Below are 23,277 nucleotides of genomic sequence, written 5' to 3'. Positions count from 1 at the left end.
ACGATTTCGTTAGCAGGCATTGAGAACCGCAACATCTCGTTCATCGATGCCAAAACAACATTCTTGCAATTGACCAGTTGATTATTGAGTCTATCCCGATCACCTGCTAGATAAATTAGTTGCTCCTTTAGATAATTATTCATCCGCTGCCTTCCGAGTGATACACTATGTTTCTCAAAGGAAAGACCAGTCCATAAATTGCTATAATAATTATGTGCATTTCAAGCATAGTGACTTCAGACATCATCATAATTGATACAATAAATCCATCAAACTCTATCCTTTGAAACAATATCTTCAACTCACAGCCATTGGTGTCACAGTGGTTGGCCCAAGTGAGACAATCTCAACAAATGTTTATGTGGTTGGTTCACAATCTTGATGGGTACATTTGTATTGTGCTCTTCAGCCGGGCTATTGGCCTTCCCGCTGTTAAATGCTATTTCAAGATATGCTTCATCAGCTAAAGCAATAGGAAGTGATTTTTCTCTGGCAGACGTGTAGAAGCCATAGAGCGCTAGTGTCGTCTCTTATTTGGTTTGATAGGAAACTATTGTCTTTGACACCCTTTTCCATTCATACCTCACAGCAACTTTAACTATATGAGATATAATGAATATTTACTGGTGAAACGATTGCCAACAGGCCGATCAAACGGAGTTATTCGATTAATATTGTCATTGACGTTGTCAATATATTCAAGGTGGTTGATAGCCCTTCATTTCATTCTCCTGTCACATTGATCATTTTGTTGACGCTATTAGTATCATAAATCAATCAAAGACACTAATTGTGAGGAAGTGTGAGAGAAGCAATTCAAACTACTGTTTAAATATCTGTCTTCCAACAATTGTCCACATTCACTTTGATGCCCAAGTGTGCCACAACATGTTCTTGCTTGGTTGGACATGTTTGGATTTAACCACTTGATAGATTTATCACAACGTTGCCTGCAATTATTTTAAGAGCCTGCTGATATCAGTTCAAAATTTATTTTAGCATATCCGTTAAACTTCAAAGATTTTCGCTGAAGCCCATCCACTTTGCGTTTACGGAAGAAGACTTCACTTTAAAAATTGGTCATCAATTTATTTTGGTTAATGGTATGTGAGTAAAATTTTTGAAGAGCTCATAAAAAATGACAAACATAAGATTAGTTCGTTCATACTAAATGGATACATTTTTCCTTTCAGATATTTCACGTTTTACATTATGCGTCAATAATTCGTTTCAACTTTAGTATCCATTCGGGCTATAATGGCTCACTGAAATCATTTCCTCTCGAAATCGTTCTAGTTAGATTCAAATACTATATATTATCAATTAAGAAATGCAGGCTCAATACAACCAAATCCAATTTTTAATTTCATTAGTCATTTACTTGTGAAAGTATTATTCAATCTTACAGTGCCACATTTAAACACTATCAACAAATTTCACTAGAATAACGATATTTTTTGGACATCTTGAAATAATTTAGAAGTCACATTACTGGAGAACCAACTATAGCGGATCTCGATGTTGTGGCAATATCGAAGTGATTGACACATTCGATGAATATTTTGCCATCTTTGCGTAATTTAATGGTTTACCACTGTTCACAACGAAAGGTGCGGCAGCTCAACCAAGAATTTATTCAACATCGGAGTGATCGTCATTCAATTACGGTATCCTGTTGCTGACTTTGATCCGTCGTCAGTAAGTTCATTGCGTCGAAAAGGCACTGAATAAATTCATATATTTCATTTCACTAATATATTCTTTGTTTTTTGCAATGTCAGCTCTGATGAGCAAAACAAAGCGGTTGAGTAACTTCACGTTGGTAGACAGTGTTTCTGCTTTTTCAATGTGCTTGCTTAGTGACACTGATTTCAATGAGTATGATAGCAATGGTGCTTCTGGATATTCAGTAATGTCTGTGAGGATTTCAGCAATTGGTATAGATTCTATTTGGAGGGCAAGGTCGATTGTGTTGTCAACTATACAATTGCTTTCAGGGAAGCATAGATCATCACTATTATCAACTTACGAAAGGGAGAATAGTAGCCGCTTGACCTAAATCCGGCACGATGAGTGCAAGCAAAGCATGTGGTTTTCGATATCGTGTTGAATTGGCTGAATGAATTCAGCGATTTAAGCCGCTTCTAACAAGCTTAAGAACTTCGCCATTTCCTTGACTTGACAAATTTTCATCTGACCTATTGATGATTTGTTCAACGTCTTGATTATCCTAATGTCAAATCAGTTTCAATTGCAGAGCAGTTTCATTAATTTTTCGCGAATAGCAGCAAATCCTCTTGGAGTTTCATTGGCAGAAATACCACCGGCGCGTCCATTAAAGCCAAACTCAACAGCATCATTGCTTTTCGGGGTCCTCCTGCTGACGCAGATTCGATGCATTCTTAGGGGGACCAGTGAGAAGCAAATCAATGGTGACTCAGCGACTTGAGGTCATGATTTCTTCGAAGCCACGTTATCCAATACCGACAATAAGCACATATCATGCATTGGGGAAAAAAAAGATTGGAATTGAGTTAGATTTCGAAATTGCATACTGAGATATACTTTAGTGACAGCTTGAATAAAGTTAATTTAACATATAATTTTTGTGTTGGTTATTCAAATAGGATATTCATATTCAATGATGATCAAAAGGTATTTTAGTTCTCCACGAAGCCTAACCATTGTCTGCGGCGGTTGTATCATAAAGACAAAGTAATCTTGATAGGAAGAGTTTACAGACGAAGTGAAAAGTGAAATAGCTGAATAACAAAAGCCATCTTTGAAAATAAGACGTTCAGCTAAGGACTATAGATTTTACGAGATGATAAATTACCAAGGTTGCCTTACCATGACTACTACTAAACGAAGGTGAAGTGTTAAAATATGGGAACTTGAGCAACATATTGATAATGCGTGAATGAAAAATTAAATATCTTATTGGAATTGTCGATAGGAAGCCAATGTGAGTGCTTCATTGTCATTCGAAACCATTGTTTAAGTAATGAAAATGATAATAGAACACCGATTAATTAATACGTCAAATGATTTTATTTTGTTTCTATATTTGCTTGAGATGAACCTCGTTGTAACCTTGGTTAATTGGATTGAATGTGAGAATGAGTTGGAAGGCGGATGACTTAAAGGAAATCAACTTTCAACCATTTGCAATTGCCACTATCGCTACTCATTAGATTGATGCTTGATCTGCCACTCAGCAGCTTAATATCCATTTACGTCACAATAATACAATTGCGGAAAGGGCAGAAAACCAATTATTTATAGCAAAGGCATTGCGCATGAACATGATCGGCATCAAAAAAGTGGCACCTAACAATTGGTCTTTCGAACAATTATTGAGCCTACCAATGCCCGACTCAAAACGTCTTAGACAGATTTTGTGAAATGATCAGATCAGAACTCGTAGAAGACAAATCTTAAGACATTAACACTCCTTGAGACAAGGAATTTGAAAATGATGTTCAATGGTCAACCATTCAGGAGAATGATCTTTCGATGCTTTGATCAATTGCTGGTATAATATCAGTCAATGCAAATGGTGCAAAAGATAATATTTCGTTTGCAACATCACTTTTTATCCATACTCGGTCAGTCCATCAAGAGCTATTCAACTGGGTTTTTCTTTAAGCACAGTATGTTTGAGAAAATATTGGTGTGCCCCATTCATCATTTCGGTAATCTTTTTCAAATAATTCTTACTGATTTCAGACTTCTTGACAACCCGGAGTAATCAACAGCCGGAGATCATTGATCGGTGATTTTTTTTGAAATAACAGTTGTCATTGGCAGTTCTTGAAAAAGAACAAAAACCACAAGGAAAAGATGAACTGGCTTCTTCACAATTAATTTGGCAGCTTGGTCTCATGGACTTCCTAAAAAACAATAACTAGTCGGGTTTTCATTAATTGAACCCGAATATGTCTCAGTAACACAAGCGAAGAAAAGTGATTCATTCCATCTAATCATATTACATGAATGGCACACCGCAGTGGCGTTTAAAAGTTTGTATGGTGACAATGATTGTTCTATGACACAGATTTTCATGGTGATACTGAACGCCAAACCAAGCATATTCAAATGAGGGAACATCGTATTATCGATTATACTTCCAAAAAGCAAATGATACTAAACTATAGCAATGCAAGTCCGAAAGTTGCTGACAGTCTGAAGAACTTAGTGGGCCGAACGGCACTTCAAGATCGTGCATATTAATAAACAAATTGTATTGATTTTTATCAAATTACATTCTCCTTTGAAATTTGTAAAGAAGGGTGGAAATCTTATATTTAACGTCCGTCAAGCGTTTCTTTTGCAAATATTCTTCTCAAATAGTCATCTTAGAAAAGCTGTTTAAGATCAAATGTTATATCTTTGGCGTAAAGGGATTTAGAGAACTAGATCTTAATCAAATCATTGACTACGACTATTAAAATAACATTATCCATTGTCACATAACGCTACACTATTGAAGCAGTTGCATTGCGAAATATTGCTACTACACGTTAGTCATTGCTTATTCAAGACAGGGAAGTGAATTCAGCTATTGTTATGCACTTACGAGCGTTCATAACCTCTTAACAGAATCATCTCAATTGGCTGAATCACTCATATTCTGTGTCTTCATGTTTTTCTTTGAGTATTTCACGTCGTACATTCTTGATACATCCTTCTCCACGATGTTTCATGTCAGAGATAGAATAAGCGTAATTAACTTATTACTTCTCGAAATTCCTTAAATAATTAGTAAATTTCTTTTTTATTTACATAAACATTTGGAAACACGATACAAATACATTTTATACTCTTTTATATCAATGAGCTTCTTAACAAAATGATTTTTAGTATTAAATCTGGAAGTATAAAACTAATTAGCCTAACATAGTCAGCAGAGATGTGCGCCCGAACAACTAATTAGATTGAGCAGTGACATCTTCATTCGTTAGTATTGTTTTCAACAAATAAACAACTTTCAAATTCCTTTCATGTTGTTTAGTTCTTGCGAAGCCCATCCACATTTTGAGTTATGGTGCTCTTCTCGATCATAGAGAAACGACCAAGGATCTTGTCAGCTTCAAGCAAATCACAATGGTTGTTGAAAGCAAGTTCCTTTCGAACTTGCCTTTGGGCAAGGCAAACGAAGTTTTAACGATTTTGCCACACTCAGCGGTAATGACACGATCTTCATCAATGGATAGTGCAAATCTTCCATTAAAAGCTCAGCGACCATCTCCAGTAGAACTGGCAAGACAAATGATATTGCTATGTCAGACTGGAATGAGGTTGATATCAGATAATTTTAGACAAATAACATCAAATGTATGTCAGATGACCAAAGATCGTCACCATTGGCAGATTGATGGAGATGTCCATGATTGGGATCAGATGTCACTTCAACACCCTTCACAACATGGGTCGTCGCACTTCAATACAATGCTTGTAAAAGATGCGAATGATCGTCAATCAAATTAACGCCTCAGATAGTGCTTTCAATCAGTGTTCATTCAACACACTGAAATCATCCAGCCACTCAATTAGCTATATTTGTTAGACGGTTGCTTTTCTACGGTTTCGGCGTGGTCTTCGGCAATGAAGAAAGTCACCCCGGTCGAAGCACTAAAACTCTGATCTCATTATATCTTCAAATTCAATTTCAATTTTGGGTTTATTTGACTTTGAAGAATCTGCTAACATTCATTGGTGCTTCAACTTTTCAGCGTCTCTAAATAACTGATGAATTGATATAGATGAGATTTGTTTCGTATCGTCGAATCGGTTCCCAGTTAAGCTTCGGCTCTTAAGATAGTTTGCAAGGATTTGTTTGCAACTCAAAAAAAGCCCCATTGGTAGGAATCTATTTATAATCTTGCAAAATGAGCTGAATCCATTTCAATGTGCGTTTTGCATCAATTCAGTATTAATTTTATAATTGATGGAATCAATTGGACGATGCGAATGATAGCAATGTCGATCATTTCTAAATCACAAAAATCTTCATTCACTTCACTGAACATCGGAGCACGGTCGTTCTGATCGTAATGTCTAATACTTGCAATTCCCACGCCGCTTTCACTGGTTTGTCAGCAATAAACACAAAGCTTCTTCAAGAAAAGTTGAGATCGCTTGCAGCGAAAAATCCTATTGGGATACATTCATCAGTATCAACCTAATTAGTGATGGGTTTTGCCATCCATAGTTTAAGCAACAGCCATTCCTCACCAGACCCCCATTTATCAATGATGAATCATGTATTAGAATAATATAATCTTTATCGTTGTTGAGGCCAATCAGAGTGATTGGAGTGAGTTTCACAAATCAGAGAAGTAACCATTGGCAATCGATTGATGTATCAGATGGATGACTGTCAAAAATCTTATTAACTAATTGATTCGTATGACTCATATATAGCTCATTTGAATCGGCTTTCTGGTAATCTAATGATACTGCGTAGTTCTCATCAAATATATTTGCAACGTAGAACAATAAAGCCAGTTCGGTGTCTTTTATATGACAGCTAGAAAGTAAATTTGAACGTGTGAACTTATCTAAAGTGCATAAAGTGTAGTATCTTGAAATGCGGAAGCAATTCCATAGCACGAAAGACCAACTATAGACTCATACTCTTTTGCGGCATCTTAAATAAATTTGAAAGGGAATCTTCAACTGAAATTCAATGAGGATTAAATGTAAGTGTGGAGAAATTCTATTTAACAAAGAAAAGAGTTCATATGTCAACATGAATACCCCTTTCTGTTGCTAGTTATTATTATGAGAATAATAATCATTGATGATTTGATAGAATTATCAGTTCTTTGAACTCGAGATTGCTCACGTTGAAGGAGTAGTTTTAGGTGGGATCATACGCGGTGGGAATGAATGTGAGAATCCATCTAAAGATCAAGAGATGGAAGCGCCTAAATGTCTTTTTTTTCAGTAATCAATCTCAAAAATTGGTAGTTCTAGGTTTGTTGCCTACTCTAAAACAGCTAAATCAATTTTTCTTATTGATAGTTAAATTGGTGGAGAATCAACGAATTGTATTAACAAGCGAACGACAGGTTTAATGAACTGATTCGCATTGAAGAATGTGCGATCACCAGATTGTATTATGCAATTGCATTCGAGAAGCCAATCAATCGGCAGAAAATGTTTTGAAGCTCTCTTCAAGAAAATTCGATTGCATTTCGAAATACAAACTCTGAAACAATTCAAGGCAGCCTCAGTCAAATACCAAGACAATGACTTTGAAACATCACCCAAACACCCCATTGACCTTTTCAAATATACTTCAGTTGTTGGCACGTATCTATAAATGACAGCATTGCTGGAAGCGCTTGATTGTTTACTACATCTACTTTCAGTGGGCATTATCCTACTCCTTCAATCCTTCATCCATCCGCTGCTTTCTGAGTGTCACAATACTTAAGATAATCCAAAGCTGTGGTCATTCGTCTGAGGGATCCTAATAATCAACTAAAGCACATTGATTTCGGACGTCCTGATCAACGGAGTGCAAAAACGAATGGATTCTAGAGCTATGGATTGAACCAACTGTTGTTCATGGAACTGATTAGCCATGAGATATTATCATAAAAAAAGCTCAATGTGGTTACCTCACAATGATAATTGCTAACTTCCGCTCATGCACTTCAAAATACCAATCGCTTGGTCCGTGTTCTTCTCCTGAAGTCGACTATGTTTCGATAACTGAAGCAATGAAAGATGAATCATCGATTCAAATGACATTTGACGAGCTGCAAAACCCAGTTGCTTCGTTTTAATTTTTCGGTGCAACTGTTTGGACTTTGACAGTTCTTTGCCATCGCTGTTCGCTAATTCAATGCAAGCATCCTCATATTATTGATCAAGCTATTGAAAGTCAATCGTCGAATAATAAAATTTTTCAGCCACATTGATACAAACGTCAAAGTCGCTGGCGGTGCTCTACTTACTTGATGAAGCCACTTTTTAAATTCATGCTCTGATCATCAACAGTGTTTATTGTTTTCACTAATTTGCTGTAATAATTACGGGTTGAGTGATGAAGGGAGAAAACCAAAAATAACTACTGTAAATGTTTATCGCTCAAAATTGTTTCACGCAATCACTCCAATTGCCAAGCTTCCAACAGCATCATCTTGACAACTTCGATGTATTCTTGGATTTCAAAATTCCATGCAGATTTGAATTCTTCTACGAATATTACTTTTACTATGTCTATTCTTTGTTACAGATCCTTCAATTTACAATGACTCTTTGTTAAGCGTTCCATAAAATTATACTCATTGATTATTTGGGCTTAATCAACCTGTAGGCAAAGTTACTGTATTCTCTCGCTTGTAACCTATCTAACAATGAATAAGGTAATGGAATTATGATCATTTATGATGTCCTTCAACAGTTATTTTTGTTGTCGAAGTCCTTCTCATTCTACAATTGCTATCACTATATTCGATAATTCTTTTTTTATAATCAGGATGAGGTGTTCTTCAAACATTATTTAATATTTGTGATGTATAACCCGCAAGGAATTTGTCATTTTTCTGCTCATTTCAAATAGTTATGAAAACCAATATATGCTTTGAATATTATTAGAAACATGATAGAAGTAAGTTACACATTGAACTACATTGATGAATCAGTTATTGAAAAGCTCTTCAATACCAAATTCCAAATCTAAACATTAATCAAACAAGCTAAACGAGCGGAGATGTACCTCCTAAAAAATAATATTATTTGTTGTGGAATCATGAAAATTGTGCTTTTGTCTGAAACAGAAAAACAATGCGCACACTCCTTTTTTCCACTTTCACTATTTCTGGCTGTGAATTCATTTCCGGCTGCACTACGGTACTGAATGGATTGAAACCACCATTGACCGTGGTTTGGGTGATTTTGAAACGAATCACACATGATGTTGAGATCCAGTGTATTTTTCGTTTTCTAGCACTTCACACCACTATATTTGAATGTTTTTCACATATTCACAATCAATGCCATCACTATTGTCAATCCACAGTGTGCCTTTTTCAGAGGAACAATTCTAGCAAATTATTGTCAATTTGAAAAGACGAACATCATCTCATGGTGAGAATTGGATATCCTCGATACCAGACAATCAACAACAACCAACAGCGCTCTATAGATCATGAGTTGTCAGACTACCATCAAAAATCTAACAACCGAGAAGACGATTCTCAGCCCAATTAGCACTCTAAGAATCAGATTAGCATCCATTTTCAAATTAATTTTGAGGACATGCCGACACTTCTACAATTCAATTAGTTTATCAGTTGAGATCTTTTTGTTTTCTGCAATTCGTGAAGCATTCACCAAATATTTCTCAACTGAACCGATTGGCTTTAGGTCTTATAATCTTTGCTTGGCTTATGTTACTGGTCAACTTAGCGCAGTCACATGAATATGTTATCGGATCCTCATCCTGGAGTTCACAAATTTTCTTGAGGCTCTCATCAGTTGATAAAGATCCCGTTCGGCTTGTAGTGTGGAGTGAATTGCCTGCAAATCCATTGACCTTAGAACATTATACAACGTCTTTGTTTAAAGCTTAGGTAGAACTGCAAGATATTCAATACTTTCTAATCATGCGATGAGCTGATATCAAGTAAATTAGGTGTTCCAACTCTTTTTGAGTTAATTCAACAGTTGATTAATTTCGTAAATGTCAAAAAAGCTGTTTATTTTCAAACTTCCGTGGATTCAGTAGTTGGGGACTTAACTCCAATCATTTTCTCAACGCCATTGCCTTTTTCGTGATCTCTGTTTATTTTGTAATTATCAAGGGAAGCCAACAACTAAACAACCACCATCGAGCTCCAGTTTCAAACTAATCAATCTTCGTTTATTGAATTGACAAAGCGATTTCGTTAAAGGCATTGCGGCCAATGTCGAAACTTGAGCAAAATTCAAGCATTGCAAAAATAAAGAATGGAAATCTGTGGAATTGAGACTGTATATTGTATATAATTATAAGTAATTGATTATCATTTTTAAGATTTGTCTTATAATTTTATCGTGCAGATAAAGGTGAACAGATACTATATGATTTTCGATAATTATAACGGAGACGTAGAATAATAAAAAGTTATTTGTGCCTCCTATATCAGACATCAAAAACAAAGTGGAGGGAGGAGTATATCTGGAATCCAAAAGCAGAATAGTTAGACAAGGCAAATAATATTATAATATGAGGGACTTAACTAAAGCAACATAGAGCTGTATCTGATCACAAAGGGGCGTAGGTTCGTAACTATAAACGACATTGCTGATAGTTCTGCTGAACCAGGAAAGTATCTCGCAACTAATAGAATAACTCCCAGTTGAAATAGATAGGAAGCAGTTAGGAAAATAGTGATTTCATTTAATAATATATGAAGGGTAAATGTAAGAGTCGAATGGTTTCACCTAATAATTGGGAAGGTTATCAGAATAAGAATACTTGAAGCTATGATAATTAAAGCAATTGTTTTATCCCTGCAAAATAGCAGATGAAAAGTAGAAGTGGCTGTAGCCATCTCAGGTGCGATGAAAGTGAAAAATATATATAATCCTGCAGCCCGATCATTAATAAAATTGTTCACGGCGCACTCCAACCAAATCGGCGGAGATAGGATCCACATTAGCTAATTTCGGTTAGCTGTGACATTTGGAATGTAGTGATTTCTTTAAAACCGAACGACAGCATCAACAGCTTTTTGCCGCGCGTTTGAGTCTGCTTGGATTTGGTTGATTGCTGGCTAACGAATGATTTTGACTGATAGAATCATGAGCGTCGCGCTTGTGAGTTTATAGTAATTCATAATCAGTCTTGAGCACCAAATCAGTTTCTACTTCTTCGCTGTTACCAGCTATATTTTATTGCTGTCCCGTCATTCATGATTTCAGACACCATTCGTGTCTATTAATGGATTGCAATTTTTATATCAGAGGGTGTTAAATATAATGGCATCTTTGCCTTGACAACCGCCATGTTTTAGCGACTTATAAAATCATGATATCAAGTAATTGAAAGCAGCTGGCATTAACAGCATTTTTCGTTTTCTAAATGTCGTCACCTTCGGCACCTTTAATGGTCGAGTGTGTGCATTTTCTTCCAGAGTGACCAACTCACCGCTGTTTACTACCTAAGTCAAAAAACCTCAATTAAGTAAATTAAATTGTTGCGTTTGATGATAATTCGAAACGACTTTGACAAGATTTGATTTTCCTCCACTTTTGATAACTGGGTTGAAGCAATCTGGACACTCAATAATTTGAGCCCATCGACCGAGTCAAAATTCGCTTGCGACTCGCTAAACCTGCTGTAATCACCAACACCACCACTGTTGAAACACATAACTCTTGATAAGCTGCTATTTCCTTCCAAAAATCATTGTTTAGGATAATTGATTCTGATCAACTGGCTAACAATCTATGTTACTTCACTTCATTATTGACTCTAAATATCTAATCAACTGATATAGAAGGCATTCCATCAGTGACAGCAAATTGTTTCTTCCTTATACGATTGCTTCTAAATCAATGTGCAAGAGAATTACTTGCAACGTTAGAAGAGCAGTATATGTCCAATGGATCTAACTCCTTGATAATGAGCTGTGTCCATCTTTAATTAGCTTTCTGAAATGTTTGTCATTTAATTGAGTAGCTGATGGTCCCCTCACATTTCAAAGACGATTAACATTTTGAATATTTCTTCGAATCAGGAATCTTTGACGCATCTTGAGGAACATTTCATTACCAATGTCTTCATCATACTTTGCGATTACTTCCATCTCAACAGCAGATTTGATTACTGTTTCAACAATAGGGCAATTGTTTTTGGAGTACGATTGAGATCAATAGTAGCAACGACTGGCATGAAATTAGGCCCTACAGCATTCTCGATATTTGGTGATTTTCTTTGCAGACCATGTCTTAAACAACCTCCATTCAGCACCAGTCCGGGACATAGCAATGTTTATTAATTGAATTGACTTACTCATTTCTTTAAACTGTCTTTGGTGAATATCGAACGATGGCCGCAGATTTGAACGTCGTGGACAGTGATCATTGAAAAGCCAATAAATATTGACGTTCAATACTAATTATTATTTTAGTAAATCACTGCTTAGTGAAATCTAATCAATACTTCATTTGTATTCGGTTCGAAACAATAAATACATATTAAAATACATTCAATCTTTACATAACCAGTCCAAAGTAAGAAAAGCTTTTTGTGACTATCACATCAGAAAAAAAAGTAAAGTGAAACGGATTTATTTCAAAAGCAAATGACGAGGGTAATACTTAAAATAGAAGACGCTGTGTTGCAATAAGTTACACTTAATCTAAGGACAATATTTGGTAGGAGTTTACAGTCCGACATGATTTCATAACTTCACCAACACATTAGACAACGCTCAAAAGTCAAAATGGAATAATACTATCAAAGAATTGATAATGCCCAATTGCTAAAACAGAATAACTTTTAGAGTAATAGTTGAGGTTCTGATATTAATAAAACTTAAATATTTGATAAAATTAACAGTGCTCTTGATGCTGAAAGCTAAAAATTGTATATTTAGGTGTTGCTCAGAACTTGGTAATTTGGAATGAATGACAGAAGTAACTCGAAAGTAAACCATCTGTAGGAAACTAAAGTTGTCAATTTCACACTTGGCAAAGTTCAACAATATAGTGGTGGCCGAGTTGTTCAACTGATCATTTTAACCCACTATTAGCATAAGCCAATCAGAACTATTTGATTCATGTTCTGGTATGAACATTAATATCCTTGAAATACGTGGTATACGACGGATGACAAAAAAATTAATGATTCATCACCATTTTGATTAATGGAATTTGTTTCGTTTCCCTCAGATAAAGCTGATCATCCATTTCTTGGGCCTGGAGGGATACGTGCAAAGTTCCTGGAAGAATATGCTTTGGTTTTGATTCTATTACAAACCCTTCGTCATCAACGAAAGCATCGATTGAGCTTGGGGAAGCATCTTCAATATGATAATTATTTCCAGTCATTGATTAAGTTGACTGATCATCACACCCTTCAACAATTGTTGATGATCTAATTCAAATCAAGTAATGCATGCTTCCATTGTCAGTGAAGATAGTGCTGCTCACAATACAATTTTTCATGTTAAAATGAGGATTAGAAGCTTTGTTTTGTACTCATCGTAGTTAATGTCCGTTTCATGATAGAATTGAAATCCATCTCAGATTGTTTGCCAGTAAACAATTCTTCGCTTAATTTTGATTCAGCTATACGCTTAGCATCCAGTTTAATGCACTTATCAACAACAATAAAAACGGCACAGAAATGTAAATTATCTCTTGATGTTTTATTACAGGAATTGCCAATATCATTTTGTCAACAATATCCATTGGCAGTCTTTATTTCCAAGCTGATACAATTGGTGTTTCACTTCAACAAATGCGGTTCAATCACAGAGTGATTGTTTCTTCGAGAAGTAAAAGATTTCTTATTATAGCATCTTGCAGTTGAATCGTTTTCAACGGGAATAAATTTCTAATATTTACATGGATAAGCTTGAGTTCTTTTCGATCATAAATACAATTCAATTTGAAAAATGAAATCCAATAAATGCTCCATTGACATCTTCGTTAAACAAGTGTTGCGTCAGATTTTGATTGAAAGCAAGTGTTAGAGCATCAATTGGAGCAACGCCTTCAGCAATCATTACTTAATGGTTAAGAATGTCGGTCGGAGATCCATATTAGTTTTTCATCGGAATATAATTGAGTATGCACATAGATTGCCTAAATGCCAAGCTCTAACAAGAATTTGCAGCAATTGTGTCACTGCCTATTTGTTTAATATTGGTATCGAGTTGTTTGCTCAACCGTCATCCTATTGACGATTAAAAGATGATCGAACTGCTGTGGCTTGATGGATGTAGACTTTTTTTGATGACAAAATTGTTAACCATCTTTGTATTGAATTCACTCGGATTTCCAATAAAAAGACATGATTGGTTTGAAATACTAAGTATTCATTTGAATATTGATCGCAATTCAATTATTGATATTCTTTTGCATGCAGATTCAATCTCAAAAACTTTCGATCAATATTCCTATTCTCTGGTTCCAAGCAATTAATTGATAATCACCATTACTTTTCCAAAGCAAATAAGCAAAGAAATGCAGCGCGGTGATTAATTGCTCAGTTCCAACATTTGAAACTTGTGTCAGGTTAACAACCGCCGACCAGGGTTGTCATTTCATTGATGCACTTCTCGTGTGGACGGCACACTATTCGGTTTTAGTTAGCTGGTTACATGTTAATAGAAAACTCACTCTTGGTCTGTTGAATATCAAGCAATTTGATTTCAACAGCGAATTCAAATTGTTTTGCTCTATTTTGCCCATAACATCACTAAACTATTGATTTTGGCAGATTCACAAATGAATGAACATAGATGTCAATCGATACTTTGTCGCATTCACGCAGGATAGTGACACTAATTGCAGCCAATTAAACATGACTCATGACATTCCTTGGTGAGTTTGGGAAACGTATGAGATGAAATAAGTTTAAACCACAATCGTTCACAGATGTTTCTGTTCTATTGAAGTCGTCAAATATGAGAGGGTTCACTAATCTGCTTTTATGTCTTTGATCAGTCAGAAACTCACCACTGAGTAGAACATCACTACCTGCTCCTCAATCAACAACATATTCAACATAGGAAAAATGAAGAACTGAGGAGATGTTCTCACAATCCGATGTTGACCTATTTTTAATAGCAACGTTGAAGCCTTACGGAAGGTCAACTAATTCAAACTTTCGATACGATTGAGTTAACTTGGTTTTGCACAGTTTGTGCTCCAACAAGCAAAGCGGCCACTGTTGAAGCAATTATCTTTGGCTAACTGGAGATTTGCTATTAGAATTCATTTTTCACGTTAATTAAGCCTGAAGAATTTGTTGACAATCTCGCTTTGCTTTACTTATTAATCAATTAGAATACGTCATTAGTCAACAAGAAATCCTTTCCTTCGATATTTTTGAATCGAAAGAAAGCTAATCAATTTTTTCCACGCTTTTGTGCAACTTTTTTATGCTCAATATAGAGAAGAGCTGCTAAGAACCAAGGGAACTGAATTTAGGTTAAAGAGCGTAAAGGATGTCTATTTGGTTCTTAACCTCTTCCTCATGCAATTCAGCAATTGGTGTATTAATTATCGTTTTAAACAGCGTAATACATAAAGCCTACTTCAATTATTTAAATGTTGGAATGATCTATGCGAAGATCTCTATACCATTATTTACGTCGTAACGTCTTTTTACTTCGCATAATATAGAGGATTTGAGTAGTGCCTTAGGCGTATTGCAATGTTCTTTTCGACTGCCAATGACATTTGTCGCAGCATACATTTCTCTCAACATGAAGAAGTGAATGTCAACGTGCTTAGTCATCGCCATCTTAAACCATCGTTTAATCAACGGTCATTAAGCAACAGCCAGAAAAAAATCAATTGTGATTGATTATATTGATATAATAATTGCTTGAGGGTCAGGTAGACCAATGTGGAAATTTGCAGAAAGTCGATTATTGTGAGAGGTAGAGTGTTGAATCTGTTAAAAATTGATACTGAATATTGTACACAGCGTTTAGAACTCCGTCATAAATACTGTTGAGAAGCTAAGTCATTTTTATTTACTTTCTCATAATTGACTCATATTATATCCTTTTTGATTGTCATTAAGCCGGTTAGAAAAATATAGAATTCTCTGTTTTTCTATATCAGAAGTAATAGAAAAAGCTGAAAGAGAACGGTGATGCAATATCTGAAAAGCAAAGTATCTACAAGAGGAATAGCAATCGTAGATAGAGAGGCATCTAACCAAAAAATGATATTCATCTGTGAGCAAATAAATGTTAATTGCATGGCTTTTCCTGAAATTAGCTGAGCTTCAAATGTTGAAATACAATTCAATCTGGAAGTAAAAAAAAACTAACTGTAGAAATGAAGTTACGTTATATTGAAGCACAATAGCCTCAACCAAATCAGTACAAGATATAGCGCAAGATACAACAATTTAACGGGAAAAGGTAAAGCTATGACTGTTAAAGAGGTTAGAAGTTTGATGAGTGTATGGTTGATGCAAATCCACAAATTTGGAACCCATTAAGGAAATCAACTTTTAAATGAGATGACAAGAAATGAAAAAGTAAATTACCGTTGTATTTGCTGATTAACAAAGAATCAGATCAGTTGGAATTTCTGCTGCCAATTCTAAGTTGAGAAATTATAGAATTCCTTGCAAAATATCGTATAATAAATTGCTAAGCTGGCATCGCAATTGATGTTACGGAGGAAATCGATTGGATCCTATTTAATTAAATCAGGTGAGACATCAATTAACTAAAAAAAAAAAGACGGTTAACACATTCTTCAGAATCAGCAAAGATGAACCAAAATTAATGAAGCAATCATTATGTTAGCCAATGCTTTATCTTTCAACCAAGGAGGTATTGGAAACTGCGAAAGAAATTTCAAACTCAAAATATGTCTTTCCGCTGAGAAAGTTGAACTGATTGCAAGTCATGACCTCTGCACTGTTGTGAGCATCCTGCATTCTTTTGACTGGTCCTTTGGTGACTGTCTCCAGCCTGCTGTGGTGACCGTCCTTGGTCCATCCCTTTTCCTCAGCAAAGAGGACGGCGATATTTCTTTCATTCTTCGGCTTGTGACACTTCTTTACCGTAATATCTAATCATGGAGTCGCGAAAACAGGTTGTGAACCGTTCGCAAAGCTTCGCTGCCAACAAACTGAGAAACAAATACATGACGACAACATCATTATTTTGGCTTGGCTTTCGAATTTCAAGGCAGCTCAGTTTGGTCGGCTAGTTCAAGTGTTTATCAAACTCAATTCAATCTTTTCCATCGAAAATGATGCGCAGAAAGATATCAGTGGTTTGGTGGTATTTTTTTTTTTTGTTACCGGCGGCTGATTTCTTGCCGTATTGAATGATGTTATATTAACGGGTGGTATGTCCGTCAAGAACAAGTTAGCATAGAAATGGGAATGGTAGAGTTGGCGCTGAGGCCGCTCGTATTTGGATCAGGTCTCTTATATCTAGTAAGTTGCAAAGTAGTTTATCCAAAACAGAGGGAATACCATTGACTCTTCAATGGAATCCTTTTCAAAATTGTTCCAAACCACAATGCAATGTCGGTTTTCTAATTTAGCACTTTCCATCTGCTTCAGGCAGCACTTCCGCTGTGATTGATGTACACATTTTCTCAGACATTCGCAAAATCTACATTTGGTGATCATGTTGTGATGGCCAATCGGCATGCTGAACAAAAATTTGCTAGTAGCTCCTGTTGAATTCCCTTAGACTCCGTTAGTCAAAGAGCATTCAGAAGCCAAAATAAAAAAAATGACGTGCTAACTTTGTTACAAGAAAACTCATTGGTCTACTGAGTCTAGGTCAGCACAACCATTTCATGCTGGATCACTATGAGCCGCAAGTGGATCTGCAGAATAATTGTTGTAGATGCCCCCAAAATTATACGTCTCTGTTTGGTTCATCGTTCTAAGCAACTGGCCGGGTCATGTCGACCTTCACTGCTTTGCTGATTCTGGTGCGCTCCAACATATTTGGGCTTGGGCAGTTTGATTTTGTATCTTTGTCCCATGGTTAGTAACATTGCTGCAATTGTTGACACCATTTTTGCTGTCATTGTATTGCATCCGTGATGGACCGGAATAGAGGATATATACAAGATCTGTCTTATGGTCCGGATGGTGCAACTTTAATTTGAAATCCGGCTGCTCCTTATTGAATGGGGTGGTTCTCACTGAAAGGTAATTTTGTATTAGGCGTGGTGAATCAACTATTAGGGGAGAAGCTTTTCCGTCATATGAATCCTTTGGGGGCCCATCTGGTGTAGCGTTAGTTACTTCCGTGTGCCATGAATGTGAAAGCTCTGCTGACTGCACCGATGCAAATGATCTATGCAATGTTGACGGCATTTCTGCCTCCGATGATTGAATTTGTGTGTATGGATCAAAAAAAAAAATGACCAAGGTTATTAGTTAGCCGTGCGCGAACGAGGAATCCCCTGATTTTGGTTTACTTCAAACTTATTATGCTGCGATAGGGGAGCCTGTTGTTGTTGATGATGATTGCTTGCGAGCCACCCTTGCTGATGATGATTCAAGATATATTGCTTTTTCGCTGATTGATGCAGCATCAATATCCGATGGTAAGTTGAATTACTACATTAAATTGACCGAACAACTATATCACGAAGCTGTTGACACTGCCATATCTGACAAGAAGATTGCATCTAAGCAGTCCAACCATTGTTGTCAAACTGAAAGAATCAGTCAACAAATGCCAGTTGGGTATGAATGTCATCAAAATGCAGTCCATGCTTTCCTGTTCTCTTCTGCATTAATGTCGAGAAATGTGACGAGTCTTTGAATAAATTGATACCGGCAATGTTTGGGGATCTGTGTGTAGGGCATTGAAATCATTTTAGGAAAATAAAATAAATGCTATGATGTTAATGAAGATGCGATGCGCTGCTAATGCGATTATCTCAAGTCGACTCTAGAAAGCAGTTCAAGATGATACTGGTGTCATCTTTGTCGCTATTCGGTACCAGACCGGTAGAATAGCCAACAGAGTAAACAAATGTAGCAACAGCGGTGTTGCTCTCCGTCTATTTTGTCTTTTTCATGAATCCCAATTTCTTATTCACGATACATCAGTTACTGCCGCTAATCGGTCAATTGGATTTTCTAATTGGGTGGAACGTATGGGTGTTGCTATTATGAAAAAATAGTTCGCTTTTGCTGTCAATCGCACGCATAACGCAACCGCAGTTGCTTCGGATATTCCATGAGAGGATAGCTCCATGCAAAGTAATTAATTTAATAATATGAACAGAAATGGTCAATAGAATGATGGAGCCATCGACAGTCGATAGTTTTCAAAGGAATCGGCTTTATCGACATATGATTCCGATGAAGGCGCCAATGGATTCAGTGCTGCCGACTCAGATAGGGCCAAACTTCCTGAAGAGTATCCAGCTTGGGAAGACCACCTTTTTTTCTTTGAGGAGGTTTTTAAATAACTCACAAGCGAATCAGACACCGTCATCAAAAAAAAGTTTCTTGTTGTTAATTTGGCTCCCCCTGTTTCGGCGGCTTGTGCTCCGAATGCAAATCCTTCTAGTTCAATCTCGAAAGTGGCTTGCTAATAATGGCTTTTGGCAACCATTGACAGCAGTTCCTACCTGTTGGCTGACCTTCTCTTTCTTAGAAAGCCTGCTGGCCGCCTTGCGCTGCTAGATGGTTGTCAGGACCAACGGATTGGGTTCCATATGCGTGACGAGTTGCTCAAGAGCTTTCTCGGTTTGATACAATTGATGCTAATGACTCATGCTGCCTAGCAATTAGATTGCAATCTGCCAAAGCGCCTCAAGCCGCCGGATCACAAACCATTTTGAAAGTTCATCAAATGGATGTCACCACTGCATACTTGTAGGGAGATATGGTGGTTGATATTGACAATGAACAACTTCTTGTATCTGATAATGATGAATATCTCCTGAAAGATAGAACTTATTTCAATCGATTAATCGACTCAAACAATATTCTTCGTTTTGTCAGAACTAGATGATTGATGTTCTACAATGGTTTTGCCTCAAAAATGTTCAGCGGATATTTTTCAGGATTGGCTGTTGAAGAACAAGAACTACGGCGTGGTAAAATAATAATCCGGGTCAACTAACTCTAGCCGCATTTCCCAACGAACGGTGCAGCTAGTGAAATCCTATCACAGTTGGATGATTTAAATGGAAGATCGTGGACAAGTTCACAGTCGCTTTCCTGTGTTGATGCTCTCCAATGTGACGACCGTATTTTGGTATTGATGAAAGATTTGGTCGGACTGGATGTTGGATAGTCCGAATTGGATAATTGTGGTGTCCAAGCCCAACCAAGGATGATCTTTCTATAAAACATGCTATTTGAATCAGTGGGTGCTGAGTGAGCTGCCGCGGAGCCATGACTTTATTGCTCAATTGGTGCATTGCTCATTTTTGTAGCCGATTGAATTCAATAAGTTGTGCACTCACATATTGCAGTTCACTTAATATTTTGGTTGATGCTGAGAAATTCACCTACTCTGTCCCAAAGGGGGCTAAGATATCAGATCTTAACTTGATTAACTGCGAATTAGACGGCCGGCCCTGTAGTAATGTTAATTGAATGGTCTGACAGTAATTAAGCTACAGCCGTTGCTGATCTAAAATTGGTTGGTAATAACATGCAGTTAAAAATTATAAACCAGTCATTTGGACTGAAACAAACTGTTTTTAGTAGTCTTGCTGACTTGCAAAACTGAATTCATTTGGGTCAATAAAGCGGTCGCAAATTCTATGTTCCTTAGGTTAGTTTTGAAGCAAATTCACTGAAATAATGAAGATCTATTTATATACGGTGATATCAATGTTGCAGTCAACTTGGCGAGCTGTCCCACCAATCACATGACATGCAAATATATTTCAATCAGGCATCGGCTCATAAGAGGTTTGAACAATGTTCGTCCAACAGTTTGAAGAGCTGTTACCATGAGTGACAAAGCTGATTGCAAACTGAAGAACGTAGGTCTTGAATGTCAACTGTTAGACTGGATTTCTTGAATAATTTAACTTTGATGGTTGTGGTTCAGTTGCGTGCGTCTCATTGGTGCAGTTTTAATATTGTGCTTTTGATAAAGATATGCCGATCACGCTACTCTTATTGGATGACTTGTGCTTGACATTCATTAGTGGAATAGTTTCTAGAGTGGTTAATATGTAATTGTATACTGATCTGTCTTTCCATCTCGCTAATGATTGACCTGGTATCGGAAAGCGGTTGGTTTGGCACCGCAATTGATTTTTCTTTGCGATTATTATTATTCTATTGTTCTGTTGCGTTTGATTTTATATGACAATCCATGAATGTAGCCTGCACAGCAGCTCGGAAAAACAGGGCAAGGGCTGCATACTCACAGGCAAACAAGACGCAGGCGCAGAAATGTTCATGACACACAAAGCTAAGATCCTGTTCTGGTTTTAGTGCTTAAAGGATCAAAGAACTTTGAGATTGCGACCCACTTTGAAAGATTTCAAACAGACCGATTTATCTTACGGGACCAAGTCCTCCATTGGAAGAGCGTCATCTAGGATAGAACGATACTTACCATGCTCGTTACCGCACTCATGGAGATGATGCTTTGCACTCACATTTGACTGCGGCTCCTTCAACGAGAAAAACGTCTGCAGGGCTAGTAATATCTTCAATCTCGCTAATCTGTTCAACCAAGTTCTGCTGACTGGTCATTAAGTGGCTGATGTGAGCAACTGGAATGTCTACATTCGGTCCCTCGTGGACTGTCACTGACTGCTGCGTTGATACTCTGTCATCCAAGCCTGATCGGAATAAAAGGGGATGGCGCGCACTACTATGTTTTTTTTTTCTGCTCGCAACTCATCTTATTGTATCTTGGTTGATTCGCTGATTCATTGAGTGTTTCTGTTGAAAATGGAACAAAATCATATACTGGAATAATTTAGTCACTGGAAGGTCTTTCTCAAACTCGATATATTTCCGATTCAGGTGCGACAACTCATGATTTAATAACTGTTGAGTCTTAAACTAGTCCTGAATATGCCAACATATTAATAGCAGATTTTACTGCTGGCGTAAATTGTAGGTGATGGAAGATTCTTATTATTGGATGCTGAAAATATGGGCAGCGGAGCTACTTCAAAGCTCACAAAGTGCACTCATTACTTTTGTGAGTTGTCCTGATAATGTTGATGTTTCTTACAGTACTGATGAGTCTAGGAGTTGAAAACAAAGATAAGACTACTGCTGTGTTTACGAAAATCAACTATCTAAAATCGTGATGTGCAGAAGAAGCACAACATGATTTAGTGATGAACTGTCAGTTTGTTTTGCTATAGAATGACGAGAAGCGCGGTCCCTGTATTGTCATTCAATGAATGTTTAAAGAAAATTGAGTCCAACTTTAGTGAAGTGAGAAATTCGTTTGAAAGATTTGAAACTGGATTTTTTTTTTCAACCAAAAATAACTCTAATTTTCGCTACAGAAAAGATTCAATTCGGGAGTATAGCTCCGCTGATTTATCTTGCAGATGAGTTTTCCTCTAAGATTAATGGTTACGGACCATATGTCTCTTTTCATTATTTGTCCATTTCTCATGCTCAAATAAGAGGCTTCGGAATTATTCCCCAGTCATTCATAATATTTGATAAATTCCTCGGCTTCACAAGAAAGTCAGCTTGTGTTATCAAAACTGATACAAAATGGATGTCACATATGTTTATTAAGTTGTGCGAGAATAAAAATTATTTCAATGAGGTTACCGCATCTGATTTATCCACATTGAATACAAAACAAGAAAGTATTATCAAGCGATTATGAAAAAGTAGATCAACTATTGATCGATTTTAATGTGTCCAGTCAATCTTAGCACTTTTGCTTTGTCATTCAAACTTCTTGGAGAATAATACTCCAATCCCAAGCAATGAAGAATCCCCGGAGTTTGAGCTCACACAAACCAAGAAGAATGTTAAAGTCAAAGCCCCATTGGGTGTTCAAATGTTTTCTACACATCAAAATGTCAAGCGAACCGCTTTTTGGAAAGCCATCAAAATTACATTTCATGACTTTGATTCATCAAACCAGACTGCTTTTATTTTGGAGAAGGATTGAAAGATAGTTCGGAACAGGGGGTGATTGCCAAAATGGAATTAAATTCATCAATTCAGATTGTATAATTCTATTATTGATCAGAACATTAAAAATGAGAGCAGATTCGCAAATAACTGAACTGCATACTCCAAATAAATAGTTTGAATGTTGAAGGTCGACTCTCGCAGTCAAGCAAGAGCAAACAGTATTGAAAGACATATTGAGATTAGTGAATCATTCAATCTGAGATTGGCGACTGCTCTATTAAATGATTAAACACAAAGATTGAATTTATTACTGTCTTCACTGTTGAACATACGTCTCATAAATTTGTTAGTAATCCCATAGTTTAATCACATTTTGTCAAAACTTTTCTTCCTGACAACCAATGTGATACTGATATCATTGGGAGAATCCATAATAGAAAATCTGAAGTGATTATTAACCCTCTTATCAAGGAACGATTCAACCAGGAAATGTATAATTT

The 23,277-nt window shown here is 36.6% G+C and overlaps 2 protein-coding genes across 2 annotated transcripts; both read left to right on the top strand.

The window, feature by feature from the left end:
- Positions 1-5,106: 5,106 nt before the first annotated feature.
- ASCRUDRAFT_8266 (uncharacterized protein) lies at positions 5,107-5,490 on the top strand (the record flags this gene model as incomplete). Its single annotated transcript, XM_020194758.1, has 1 exon — positions 5,107-5,490. The coding sequence occupies one exon, from the start codon at positions 5,107-5,109 to the stop codon at positions 5,488-5,490; it is 384 nt and encodes a 127-aa protein (XP_020046954.1).
- A 9,692-nt stretch (positions 5,491-15,182) lies between these two features.
- ASCRUDRAFT_8265 (uncharacterized protein) lies at positions 15,183-19,703 on the top strand (the record flags this gene model as incomplete). The annotated part of the gene is made up of 5 exons (XM_020194754.1): positions 15,183-15,328; positions 16,057-16,142; positions 18,175-18,443; positions 19,018-19,143; positions 19,569-19,703. The coding sequence occupies 5 exons, from the start codon at positions 15,183-15,185 to the stop codon at positions 19,701-19,703; spliced, it is 762 nt and encodes a 253-aa protein (XP_020046953.1).
- Positions 19,704-23,277: the final 3,574 nt, after the last annotated feature.

This window comes from Ascoidea rubescens, assembly GCF_001661345.1.
Source record: "Ascoidea rubescens DSM 1968 unplaced genomic scaffold ASCRUscaffold_7, whole genome shotgun sequence".
Classification (NCBI taxonomy): Eukaryota; Fungi; Ascomycota; class Saccharomycetes; order Ascoideales; family Ascoideaceae; genus Ascoidea; species Ascoidea rubescens.
This window is presented reverse-complemented; position numbering and strand designations above follow the sequence as displayed.